This window comes from Ictalurus punctatus, chromosome 7, assembly GCF_001660625.3.
Source record: "Ictalurus punctatus breed USDA103 chromosome 7, Coco_2.0, whole genome shotgun sequence".
In the NCBI taxonomy this organism is placed as follows: Eukaryota; Metazoa; Chordata; class Actinopteri; order Siluriformes; family Ictaluridae; genus Ictalurus; species Ictalurus punctatus.
Genome location: NC_030422.2, coordinates 25,812,600 through 25,825,574, shown reverse-complemented (window position 1 = coordinate 25,825,574; position 12,975 = coordinate 25,812,600). Strand labels below are relative to the sequence as shown.

At 44.4% G+C, this 12,975-nt stretch overlaps 1 protein-coding gene across 1 annotated transcript in view; it reads left to right on the top strand.

Annotated features, from left to right (window-relative positions):
* Positions 1–5,740: 5,740 nt before the first annotated feature.
* Positions 5,741–12,975, top strand: part of LOC108267249 (phosphofurin acidic cluster sorting protein 1) — a 71,418-nt gene continuing 64,183 nt past the window's right edge. Inside the window, exon 1 of the mRNA XM_053681491.1 lies at positions 5,741–6,230. Within this exon, the coding sequence (XP_053537466.1) occupies positions 6,073–6,230 (158 nt within the window). The 5' untranslated portion in view covers positions 5,741–6,072. The remainder of the gene's footprint in view (positions 6,231–12,975) is intronic.

Below are 12,975 nucleotides of genomic sequence, written 5' to 3'. Positions count from 1 at the left end.
CTACTTAACTGCTTTCACCAGGGCTGACTTGGTCACCCACACGCACGCTGCCTTACTTAATACACGTTCTCTTCCATGCACGCACGCACTCACACTTAACCTCTGGCCATGTATACACACACACACACTATCAGTAAGTCCCCTGGCTCTGAGCTGGACAGGATCCATTATGCAGCTTTCTGTAGCAGTGCAGGACTTCAGCTCCAGTTTGTTCGTCTTCGATCGAGTTAAGTGGCTGCAGCCATATTTTTTTAGGCGCGACTGTCAGAGAGCACACTTCTCTTTTTATTTTCTCTGTGCAGCGTGCAGAATGATTCCTGGCAGCGATTCAGGTTCATAAAACAGGAATTAATACTCTGTCCCCGTTTAAGATCGAATGTAATAAATGTGCTCGTGAATGTGCTTTTGTTCTTGAGGAAGAACCAGGCCTTTAGATAACACCTCGCACGAGCCGCGCGTTTTCCCCATTTATAGCCGTTATAAGCTTTGTGTGCGAGTTGGATTGACTGAATAAACACCTCGTTCCTTGTGTAAACTCTGCGGAGTGATGGCTACCAGAGCAAACAGTTTGTGGGCTTTCTCTCTTTTCTGATGAACACCAGGCATGGAAAATAGCGGGCTGGTGGATGGGGTCAGATGTACTCAGAAGAGACTGTACGCCATGCCTGAGGATGTTTTCCATGAAGAATTCCATAAAGTCACTCATGTGACTGGCCTTTCGCTGCAGCGTCGTCCTCAGACGTCGCCACTGGATTAGGCCACAGTACAGTAGTCTTAGTTACCCTACTCTGATGCGTGATCCTATTTCAGGGTTTCTTCAAATTAAACTACAAACCACTCACTCACTCTTCAGTAACCGCTCTGTCCTGATCAGAGACATGGTGGATTCTGGGCCAAACCCCCTGAACACACCCTGGATGTTCACACACATGGGGGCAATTTATCTTAGCTAGTCTACCTAGAACCTGGAGGAAAACCACACAGGGAGAACATACACAGAACCTCCACACAGACCGTAACCCAAGGTCAGGATCGAACCAGAGCCCCTGGAGCTGTGAGGCGACAATGCTACCTGCTGCTCCAAGAAAAATAAAATAACCACCCATCTGTGCGTTTTCCCTACCGCTTATCCTACACAAGGTTGGAGCGAGCCAGGAGCCAGGGGACTCGAGGCGGGGGACACCCTGGACGGGGCGTCAGCACATCGCACACTACGGAGACATGTGGAAATAACAATCAGCCTACAACACGTTTATGGACTGTCGGAGGAAACCGGAGTACCCAGAGGAAACAGGACTGGAAGAACATGTGAACTCCACACGCACACACACACACACAGGTGGAGACCAGAACCACTAACCACTAAGCCACCACGTCCGTCATAAAATAACCTCAAACGATACGATTGAAAATGGAACGATCTAGAGATATGAAGTGGAAAAAAAAGGTGAAATTGCGAGATTTCTGAATAAAACGATTCATAATATTGCTCTGTCCGGTTTCGAGAGCCTGCCGACAGCGTACGCCGGCGGATCTCACACTGGGGCGCGGGGGGAAATCGCAGGGGTTGTATTTCTGCTTTTCATTCCGTCAGTGTATTAAATCTGCTTCAGCCGACTCGAGAAGTGCGGCTCACGTTCATAAATAAAAATAAAAAACGGAGAACATTTGAATAAAAAAATAGAGAGAATGAAATTTTTTTTTTTTTTAAATGAGTTAAAAGGATATGGAAAAATATAGAAACGAACTAATACAAAACTAACAAAGATAAGCAAACCAAAAACACACAAAATGATATCTTTTTATATATAACGTAATTAACACTCAAAACTGTAGCAGTAGTTTTTCTGCCTGTAAATATTTTTGAGGCAATCAGCCGACCCAGAGTGCACTCAGACCTGACGGAACAAGCGGCGTGGTGTTACACAGTCTAGTGCTTTCCCTGGTTTCACACACCACTGCACTGATCAGATGCTCGAGGGTCTGAGTCAGGTGTGCTGGAGCGGGGAGAATGTGTAACTGCACGACGCAGAGGCCCTGCAGGACGGCAGTCTGAGTCGGCTTGTGGAGTCTGACCACAAGACATATTGGCACGTTGTAAACAAACCGCTGTGTCTATTTACTCGTTGTTAGAATTTCACAGCTAATGAGGCTACTGTGGTTTTGAACAACTTTATCATGATGTATGACTTTGCTGACCTTCCTAACCCTGTGTGAGTGTGTGTGTGTGTGTGTGAGTGTGAGAGAGAGAGGAAGATGGAGTAGACCCATCATACCAAACTCAGCCTGTTTGTAGATCCTAATTTAATTCTAATCTGATGATCTCTTGTGCGCAGTGGAACGAGACGTCCGACTGAACAAACACAAAAATCTCTCCCCGGTTCCATTCGTACACGTCTCGCCCTCTCGTCTTGTAGATCAAAGCCGGTACGAGTCTCTGATCCACACGACCGCTATCGGGGCTTTCTTTTCTGATCTACCGGCCCACCGACATCCTCAAGGCCACTCGAACCGATCCGGCCGCCTACTGATGATCTCGACTGTAGTATTATCTGCGCCAGCGTGAGACTGTGCACTGGTGGGCAGGTCGTAGCTCATTAGAAGTCAGAGGAGTTGAGACTTCAAGGGAAACCCCATGTAGACTATTCATTAAAATCTCAGGAGCGTCCAGGTGCGGTCGCTTAGCTCAGCAGGAAGCCGAAGAGCAAACGCTCCTGAGGTACTCGAGCGGATCCAAGAACGTAGGAGGAACCGTGGGAGGTTTTTTAGGGAGGTTTGGAGCAGGTAGTGCTCACCACAAGCTGAGCTTAAAGAGCACTACTCCAGTGTTTTTCTACACGGAGCTTCATCTGTAGTGCGTTTCATACTAGAGAATAATCTCAACTATTCCTTGTGCTAAGAAAGTAAAAGAGGAAATCGAAATGCTTTCTCAAAACACACCTATAATGGAGGTCTAAGGGCAGGTGTTAAAGTCAGTACTTGGAAATCAGTAGTTTGAAATCTACATGCGGGAAAGTATGAATGAATGAATTATAGTTAACTGGCGTTGAATATATACTTGTATAACGACAGCTAAGCCAAACAAACAGTCCGTTGATAGATTTTCTCATGAATGAACTCAAAACATTCTCCAAGTGCCTTTGAAAGAAAGTAAAACACAGTCCATACAGGATTTTGTGGCCGTGCTGCAATTCGCCGAGTTTTTTGTGCCGCTCGAATCTGTCGCGCAAAATTGTCTCGGCGGTCTTTTACGGTGAGGTTTGTTAGTAAATGAGACCTTTCAGCGGTACTCGTGTTCGACACACGCGAATCGAAGAGGGATTCGGCTGAATGCGCGTCGTGATGATGTCACGTGACGCATCTCGGGCCAAATCTGCGGGAAATTCGGCGGTCATTTTGAAAAAAATCGCAAGCTCCGAAGAATATTGCGGCGTTCCCTCGATTTCGCGTTCATTTCTGGATCGCAAAATCCTGGAGGGCCTGAAAATGGAGACGAGGCAAGAAATGATTAGTGTGACATGGAGGAAAGGGGGCGAGGCTTCCGGAGGGTGTCAATCAGTCAATATCGGAAAGTTCTGTCAATCATTCTATATTTATCTGTCAGTTGGTTCTGTCGTTATTTACTGGGGAAAATAAAGAAGACTGATCTTTGTGTCTGGTTGTGAGTGATAATGTCGGAGTGTAACTGTACTCCGACGTTAAATTGCAGCACAAGTTGTGACATCTCAAGTTACAACACTTCTCCATGTCCATGAAGCCTGAAATCTACAGATTTTCAGTGCTGTTGTTTAGGGTTGTTTCCTTTTAAACTGTGTGTTTCAAACCTTTTTTTTTGTTGGTTCCCACCATAAATGCTTACGTGGAAGGGTAGTAGTAGTGGAAAATAATTCTTTAGCTTGTTGTGGCATCCATAAAAAAAACATGGCTAAACAACCACACGTCAAAAGATTCTTTCAAGAAGTTAAAATCAAACCCCTTCAGATGATTCGTCTTCAACCAGCCCAAGAGAACCCATGCCACACCCCTCTTCATCTCCCTCCACTGGTTTTCTGTAGCCGCCCGCATCAAATTCAAGGCCTTGATGCTCACGTACAAGACCGTGTCTGTAATAACACCCTCCTACCTCAACTCTCCTGAAGGTTTACGTTCCCTCACGCAACCTGGGATCAGTTAATAACCGACGCTTAGTAGTGCCTAATCAGCGTGGCTCAGGGTCCCGTTCCAGATCCTTCACCCTAATAGTGTGAAGCATTCCATTCCACTGGCAAAATGGAAATCGACTTATTGGGCATTTTCAATCGGTGCAAACAAACCAGTCTGGTAGAAGATGAGTCAGGACACTGTTGGGTTTCTGTGTGTAGAGTATCCTGACTCTGTGTTTAGCTGCTGGTGAGCAGGAGCAGACCACAATAACACTGAGACCGAGATCAAACTTTTTTAATAGTAAAACACTGTATACAACTGCCACGATAATATTAGAATAATTTAAAACTAGTTCTGAAAGCCCCGAGTGTCTACGGTCGTATGCGCCATTAACCACGGCTGTAGAGATGTGACATCACAAATAAATTCACTGCTGAACACCGGCACCGCTAAACGTTTTTTAGTCTCTGGTAAAAAGAGTTAAACCCGTCAGCACTCATCATTTAAATGCGATAACCTATGTAAAGGATAACACACGCAGGGATGTGTTGTGATAGGGAAATGATCGAGAGTGGGATGGTGTGGTGTTCCTGTTACCACTCTGGAGTTGGTCGTTTTCCTATGAATGCCGGAGTGTTTTGGTCGTCACGGTGTACGTTTGATCCATTTATAGTCACATTTAATGTTATGGAATGTCTGCAGGTTAGTTCCTGTTATTATTCACGTTGTATAAACAGCCACAAACAGTCGTTCCCTCTTGTGCGAAGGAAACCGTCCGAACAATTTGAATCTCCGACTTACTTTGAAGAGTCCGTCCATAAATGTTAAATAAAGGCGACTGTAAAGAGAAGTTCACTGTAGCACTGAATATACAGTACATTTTAAAATACCGTGTGTTTTTTATTACCTTTCTCATTTTGTGTGTGTGTGCGTGTGTGTGTGTGTTTTTAAGTTAAAGTTGTTACTACAGAAGTGATAACGATATGAGAATCTAAACTGCATGGTTGGCACGGTGGTGCTGAGGTTTCTCCCTACCTCATGCCAATAGGTGTATTATATGCTTAACTGCCCCTGTAGCTGTGAATGAGTGTGTGTGTGTGTGTGTGTGTGTGTGTGTGTGTGTGTGTGTGTGTGTGTGCGAGCCCTGGGACAGAGTGGCACTGACCAGGATAATCCATTTACTGAAGATGAGTGGATGTAATTTGCCTTGCAGCTAGTAATACTGTCAGAGCTGCTGTTTTAGACAATCAACCAACACCTTCTGACCAATCAGAACTGAGAACTCAGCAGCAGTGCTGCAAATTCAGTTCTGAGTACTGAACAGCATCTTCTGTTGTTTATATATCTATTCCTTTCTGCACTTGCCCAGCTTCTCTGTGTCACAGTTGGAAGGAAGCAGAAAGCTAACTCATTGAGGTGAATATGGAGACAGGAAATGACGCTGCTTCAGTCTTATAAGCTTGCGTGATTCATAAACAATGACAACAAACAAAGCGATGTTGTTGTTGTTTTTTCTGTAAAGGTCTTTGTACTCAGTCAGTCAGTCAGTCAGTCAGTCAGTCTCTCTCTCTCTCTCTCTCTCTCTCTCTCTGCTTTTTCTCTTTGCTTGTGCACGATAGGTCGCGTGCGTCTTTAACAGGGGGCGTGTCTCTCTCGCTCTCTCTCTCTCCCTCTCTATCTCTCTCACTCTGAGAGAAATTTCCGCTTCCTGCACCCACAAACCCTCCGCACTGTGTCGCGCAAACACTCCCAGCCAGGCGAACACACACACACACACACATACACACACACATATCCGCTTTTACTCCATTATCCCGCGTGTTGCGGGTGGCTCTGCTCGCCCTGCAGGACATATTTCTGGAGCTGAAACACACACACACACACACAGGAACCCGGCCCAGGTGTCCAGCGGCTCGGCTGTAGAGCAGCATGTCGGAGCGCGGAGGAGGGCTGCCGAGGAGCGGAGGCGCTCCGTGTCCGTCTCCGCAGCCCTCCAAGCCGGTGGCGATCGCCTCCAACCGCCCGGTGCACATGAACCTGTACGCGACCTGGGAGGTGGACCGCTCCTCTCCGAGCTGCGTGCCCAGGTAAGGCGCTTCACACTGCGGATAAAGCTGGAGCGGTGTCCCCGCCGGATGCACGTCCGCGCTGTAGAGATGGCACTGCTGCATTGTGTGTGTGTGTGTGTGTGTGTGTGTGTGTGTGTGTGGATTTGAGTTGGCGGAAGCTTTGTAGCTTTGTTTTAAAAAACACATACGCAAGGGCTGCATGTTTTCTTCCCTACTTCTGCAAAACGGTTACAGCACTGTAGCTGAAGGAGTGCTGTGTGTGTGTGTGTGTGTGTGTGTGTGTGTGTGTCTCACTCTCTAAGCAAAACAAACCACTAACCTTGCATTCAAATGTAAACACACAGGTAGCTTTACAGCTGACAGGAACCTGTATTGTTACTCACTCTGCTACATTGAAAACACACCAAGAAACAAATGTAAACAATAAGCGTGAATTCAACACCATAAGGGTTTATGCAACACTGTGTGTGTGTGTGTGTGTGTGTGTGTGTGTGTGTGTGTGTGTGTGTGTGTGTTCATTCAACATTCAGCCTGTCAGAAAGCCGTGTTGTCATTTAAGCACCGGTTCCGTGTCGTTTGTTTATCGTGTCCTGGTTTAGCGGGTTAATGTTAGCTAGCATGTCTCCATTGTGTGTGTGTGAGAGAGTGCTTTGTGTCTTATGGGGACCTAATGTCTCTACAAGGAGAGGAAGAGCTAACAGTTTCGACCTTGTGGTGACCTGACAAATGAGCACAGGGCAAGCTTTAAAACAACAACAACAAAAAGTATCTTTTGTTTAATATGTGTATATATTCAGCCTGTTTTACACGGTCTAAATATCACTTACATTAAAAGAGTAAACGCATTGTAAATGTGTTGGGGGGCGGAGAAGAATTTAAATATACACGTTAATAAATCTTCCATCGTCCAAAAACTGTTCGCATTGTAAAATATTTAACATTGAAGACCGACATGCTAGACGGTAGAATTTCTGGGAAAAAAATCTAATATGTTCGGTGGAATCTTGACACACACACACACACACACACACACACACACACACACACACAAAAGGTACTCGTATTATTTTACATAGAAATTTAGTAAAGATTCAGAATGACAAACAATGTAAAGAGTGACAGATGACTATGTTAAATCAGAATCGTTCGGAGATGATGTACATTCGATATATTTTTAAAAAATGATATTAAAACAAAATACAAGTCTTGTATATTGAGTGTTCCTGAGCATAGACGCTATGAATGAAAGGGTTTTTAAAATAAAAAAAACAGTCTAAACGTGTCTGGTTTTGGTTACTGAAGTTAAGGTTAGGGCAATGTTTAGTTTTAGGCATAGTGTTAATGAACTGGATTAATAATCATGCCTGTGGTGCCCAAGCATAGTGAGAGGAACCCGTGTGCCCGTGTGTGTCAGGACTACACAATAAGAGACATAATAATCATTTCTGCTGGGGATAATGTTGTGTAATTTGGTATTGGGTTATTATTGGTCTGTAGGGACTTTGAGAGACGCACTAGACTGCATTAATTCTCTCTCGTTTTAATCCCGGTACGGTTTCAGTTATGGCCCTGAATAATTGATCGGGTGTTTTTGTTTTCAGACTCGGTACTCAGCTGAGCTTCTTAAACAGAGCTTAATACTTCTTAATGAGAGATGCACTACACTGTGTGTGTGTGTGCGTTTGTGTGTGTGTGTGTATGTGTGGAGACACGGACGTGAAGTCAGTCAGTTTAGCAATGCGACAGAATGCCATGATGAGAGAATGCGAAATCGTTATACCACAACATTGCTGAATTCTCAAATCTGTTTGGTTGGAAGGTGTTGATTAAATTTTCTCTAACAGTAGCTCTGACACAAGTTCTAATACGTTATCGTTTCAATCAGTACGTTTACATGGACAACAATAATCTGATATTAACCTGCTTAAGGCGATACTCGGATTAAGAAACTAGCATGTTAACAGCGATTAGCGATGACCTTAATCTGATTAAAGTAAACACAAATGGAAGTAAACACAAATGGAATTAAGACACGTGGAGTATTCCTGTTTTAGTCGCGTTATCGAAGTGCGTTACAGACGTGTAAACACCTTAATCACACTGTTAACGTCGTGTGGGAGTTTTCACCGCGTTTTGCGACAGGACACGATCACACAAGTAAACGAGAGCACGGCTGCGTCCTGAACCGCGTACTTACTTGCATGTATCTCGGCTACTATAAAGTAAGGAAGTACGCGGTTTGGGACACAGCCCGCGGCTTCAAGCAGTCGTCTATTTGCACGTACAGCATGACAAATAATTAACCGCACTTGAAGCTTTCGTAAAATTATAAATAAAAACACCCAAAACTGTATACGGTCCCATAACGAAGACCAACTGTATGTCGATACGTGAGATTCTGGAGGGAACGTCGGACGGCGTGATGCGGGGACGTGATGACGTGTGCCGTTAATCGCTCCATGTTCTATAACATGTAAAACGGGAACACGGAAGGAATATTCTGTTTGTGAACCGCAAGCTATTTTATTCCTTAGTTAACAATATTAGACGGGTTTTCCCATCGTGTAGAATCTCCTGCGTACACTCCTGGAATCCCACAATGCACTGCAAATGGTTAAGTGTCCAAACCACGTAGCCTAGAACATTGGTTTCCAACTACCACATCCATGAATTGTTTAGTACGGCACCTGGATCAGGTAACTGTTTTGAGAAACAAGCTTTCCGGACAACATCACACACTCCAAACACACACACACACACACACACACACACACACACACACACACACTCTCCTGCTTGTAAATAAAGCTTTATTGAGAGATTTCATAAACCATTAAAAAGACTTATTTACATTTGCGTTTATGTCGTACATTATACATCATTGTCCACTTTTTTGTAAATTTGCCTATCACAGTAGTTCGATAGAGTTAAATCACAGACTTGTATTCACATTAATTTACAACATATTTACATTCACATCAATTTACCACATGTTTACACCTCACATCTCATTCTTCGTTCTTCTCTCCTGCTTGCTCTGCCGTGTCATACACACGGGTATAACTGTATTATGTTGCTTCGACACAACACAAGGTCATACGGCTGTATTAACGGTGTACTGTCCCAATCAGCAACAATACATAATCAGCCCTCTTGTTTCACGGTCTCACGGTCCGTGCGTCTTTTTTTTGTCCCTTTCCTCCATCTTGTACACGTCAATAACGATCACCCGTGCGGGTTAGGATCGCGCGAACGCAGCACTATTCGCCTGAATGAGCGTGAACTATAGTAAATGATTGACGGAACCGATGTGCACTTAAAACATGGCTTTATTTCGGCCCGTGTAGGTTTCCCCATGACGCCGGTCTCTACTCGGCCCTCTGCTCCCTGCACGCCGGTCCGTTTAAATTGTTGCGGTCCGATCTGTATTGTTATAAATGCTGTCAAATGGTGTCAGGTATCCATCACATCACACTTCCTAAGAGATCAGGTTCAGCAACTCTATGCAAATGCAGAGCTGTGTGTGCAGTAAAAACCGTACGGAAATGCAAACTAGGTCCACGTTTATCTACTGTACTTACGGGTTGTTGTCGTGTTTTTTTTTTTGTGTGCGTTATTTATGTCTTGTATATGAAGGCGATCGAACACAAAATACAATTTAGACTGGATCTTCTCTCGATGTCTTCATCACTTAACACCGCAGCGTTTTCGTCTAATTGCCGCTGATGTTTTAGATACGGGCTTTTCTTTCTTGTTGTTCGTGAGAGCGTGTATTCTTTCTCCAGTGTGTGCGTTAAGTTTTAAATGATGCACTCCCGGTGTCGACGCGTGACTGGAGGAGCATGCCGTCCATCCACAGCGGCCAAAACACCGTCATCAGGTTTCCGTTACAGCGCCATTACAGCGCTGTAGCTGACGAGAGCTGCTTTTGTTTGAATTCACCTCTGTCCTAGGGAGTATCTGGGACTCGGCTTGTGTGGATACTTGTGTGGTTATATGATATTTAGCGGATCGCGGACCTGAAAACGTTTTCCGTACCCAGTTTGGGAGGAAGCTGAGGAACATAGGAGGTGCTATTTTTGAATAATGGAATCTCATCCCTTTTAGAAGTCCACACCCATATAACCGTTATTATAGTGATTATAAGAGGCTGAAAGGCATGATGGACAGAGCTGCCGCTCTGACTGAGGAGCGTGTTTACAGTTTTAAAGCTGACGTTTAAAATCTCGACATTTGGCCGGGTTTAGTTTGTCAGGGTGACGTTTCTGTTCGTCTCAAAAATGGTGAAAATCGCAGTATCGGCTTCATTGGTTTATTTATGCAAAGATGTACAGTAGAGCTGCGACAGCTAATTGATGATGATCGATTACGAAAATCATTGTGAACGAATCTCGTTATCGATTAGTCGGTCTGCGCGCGGCACGGGGGAGATTTACTCACTACGTTACCCCTGTTCCGAAAACACGCTTCGGAGAGTCAATACTAAAGTTGTGTCCCAAATGAAGTACTGTACACTTACACTATGCACTGTGTACTCTACCGTCTAGGGTATGAATTTTAGAACGGTAACATCGTCTCAAAAGGAACCCTGGCGGTTTTTTACTGACTGGAAGTATAAGCCGCTTCCTAGTCGATGGAACATAATGTCAAATGCACGTAATGCCACGCCACTAGCTTTAGGAGATACCCAGAGTCACCGACAGTGACTTTCTTCAGTTTACTGTTCGGCAACGTTACCTTTTATTCCCAACATGACCCCGGTCACCATCAGACGGAGGCGCAGGGCAGGGGGGCAATTTGTATCAAATCCCACGGAGAAGACTGTAACCTGTAAACTTTATAGAGTGGAGTTTGTGTAGCGCTGAAGCACGAATATGTTTATATCCAAAATGCCCCACTGTGTGCAGGAGGCTGGGGAAACTGGTGCGAGTTGCTTAAAAGCTTCAGTTTAATTCCAGTTTATTGTCATTATATGCCGTATTTGTGCGTTTGCAGTGTGAATTCTGTCGTTTATTATAACGGAGGTGATCTATTAGTAACGAGGTCGCGTTGCTCCTCACTGGTAATGATAAACAGTCGGAGTGTGAGTAAGATCCGTAATGTCTAACGAAAGCTCTACGATCGAAGTAAACGCAAGTAAAACATTATGCCTAAAGGCTGTGAGTAACACCAACCGTAAGCTGCAGTGAAAGAGAGATCTTATCATTCATTTACGACTGTAGATTAATTATGCATAATAATAATAATAAGGCATAAATACAATTTTATATAATATCTCTCTCTCTTTCTCTTATATTTGGACAAACACTCAGTTTGTGGATTTTATTTTAAATAAAATGGTACTGAACGTTTGCCCAGCTATCCCCCGGCCCCGCCCCGCCCCGCCCCATCTGATTAATCGATTTCTGCAAATAATCATTAGTTGCAGCCCTAATCTCCAGCACGATCATGATATCGTGGCACAAATATACAAAGCCATAGCCGATTTAATAACCCTGCAGGATCTTTTGATTGACTTTTATAAGTGGTTTTATTTGGTGAAGTGTTTTAAACATCCTTATTTGAACTCAAGACGTTCACCGTAACTGAAGCATGAAGCACGTAGCTTCATGAAAAGAAGAAACGATGTACGAGTGCAGCAATGCTTATAAAATAAAATCTCTTCTCATAAAAAAATAACCAAGATTTATTTCTAAAGCGCGTTTGAAAAGGTTTCGCGTCGACCGACGGTGATTGGAATAAAACGGCACGAGAAGTAAAGCAGATGGACAAACACACAGCAGCACGGCGCAGTCCGTACAGTTCTTTTTCTTATTATTGCGGCCAAAAATACTTGATTTTTTTTTTTCCCTTCAACATTTGCGGTGCGATTTGTGGAGTTTTTTTCCCCCTGAGCTTTTTTGCAGAAAACTACTTGAATCGGCGAAATTGCAGTCGCAGGAAATAGTCCTGCACGGTCTTTCACGGTGAAGTCTGTTGGTAAACGAGGCCTTTCAGCCGTCCTCGTGTCCGACGCGCGTGACCCGGAGACGGCTTTGGCCGAGCGCGTGTCGTGACGACGTCACACGACGCGTCTCGGCTCAGACCCGCGGAAAACCTGCTCTAATTTCGAGCGTTTGCGAGCTCGATTCTGCCTTGATTTCTGTGATCTGGAAATCCCAGACGTCTGTTTGTACGACGCTAAAATTCATCGCAGAGTTTGCTGGAAGATCGACCCCCCACGTTTGAGCTGAGCGAGATGGAAACCATGACCGTACTCCACTGCTGCATGTACATGGAATGCTGTTTAGTAGAAATAAATACAAGAGCGGGTTATTTCTATTTGACGCCTCTTTAATGTTTGTGCTTTTATTTATTTTTGTAAACACTTCTTTCTGCCACTGCTGCTTATTTATTTCATTATTGCTATTTGTTTCTGTATTTCTGTTGTTGTTGTTATTATTATTATTATTCTCGTTCTCAGACTGTGTGTTTAGACGTGTAAAACGAGCATAACGGTGAATTTCGCCCCATCTGGAAATGTCTGGTGTTAAGAGGCGATCACGGTGATGTAGTTTTATTCATCAGAGGCCTATCTGCGAGCTCTAAAAACATAATTAGTGCGATCGTTGGAAACACAAGTTGTGCGATTCGGCTCATCTCCCCAGCGGACCTGCTGCTTTTTGATGTCGTCTGCCTCCGGTCGATCCAATAAGTCAGTGGATGAGCGCGGAGCTCATTGTCCTCGCGGTTGCGCGTGCGTCATCGTGTTATTCGCGAATGC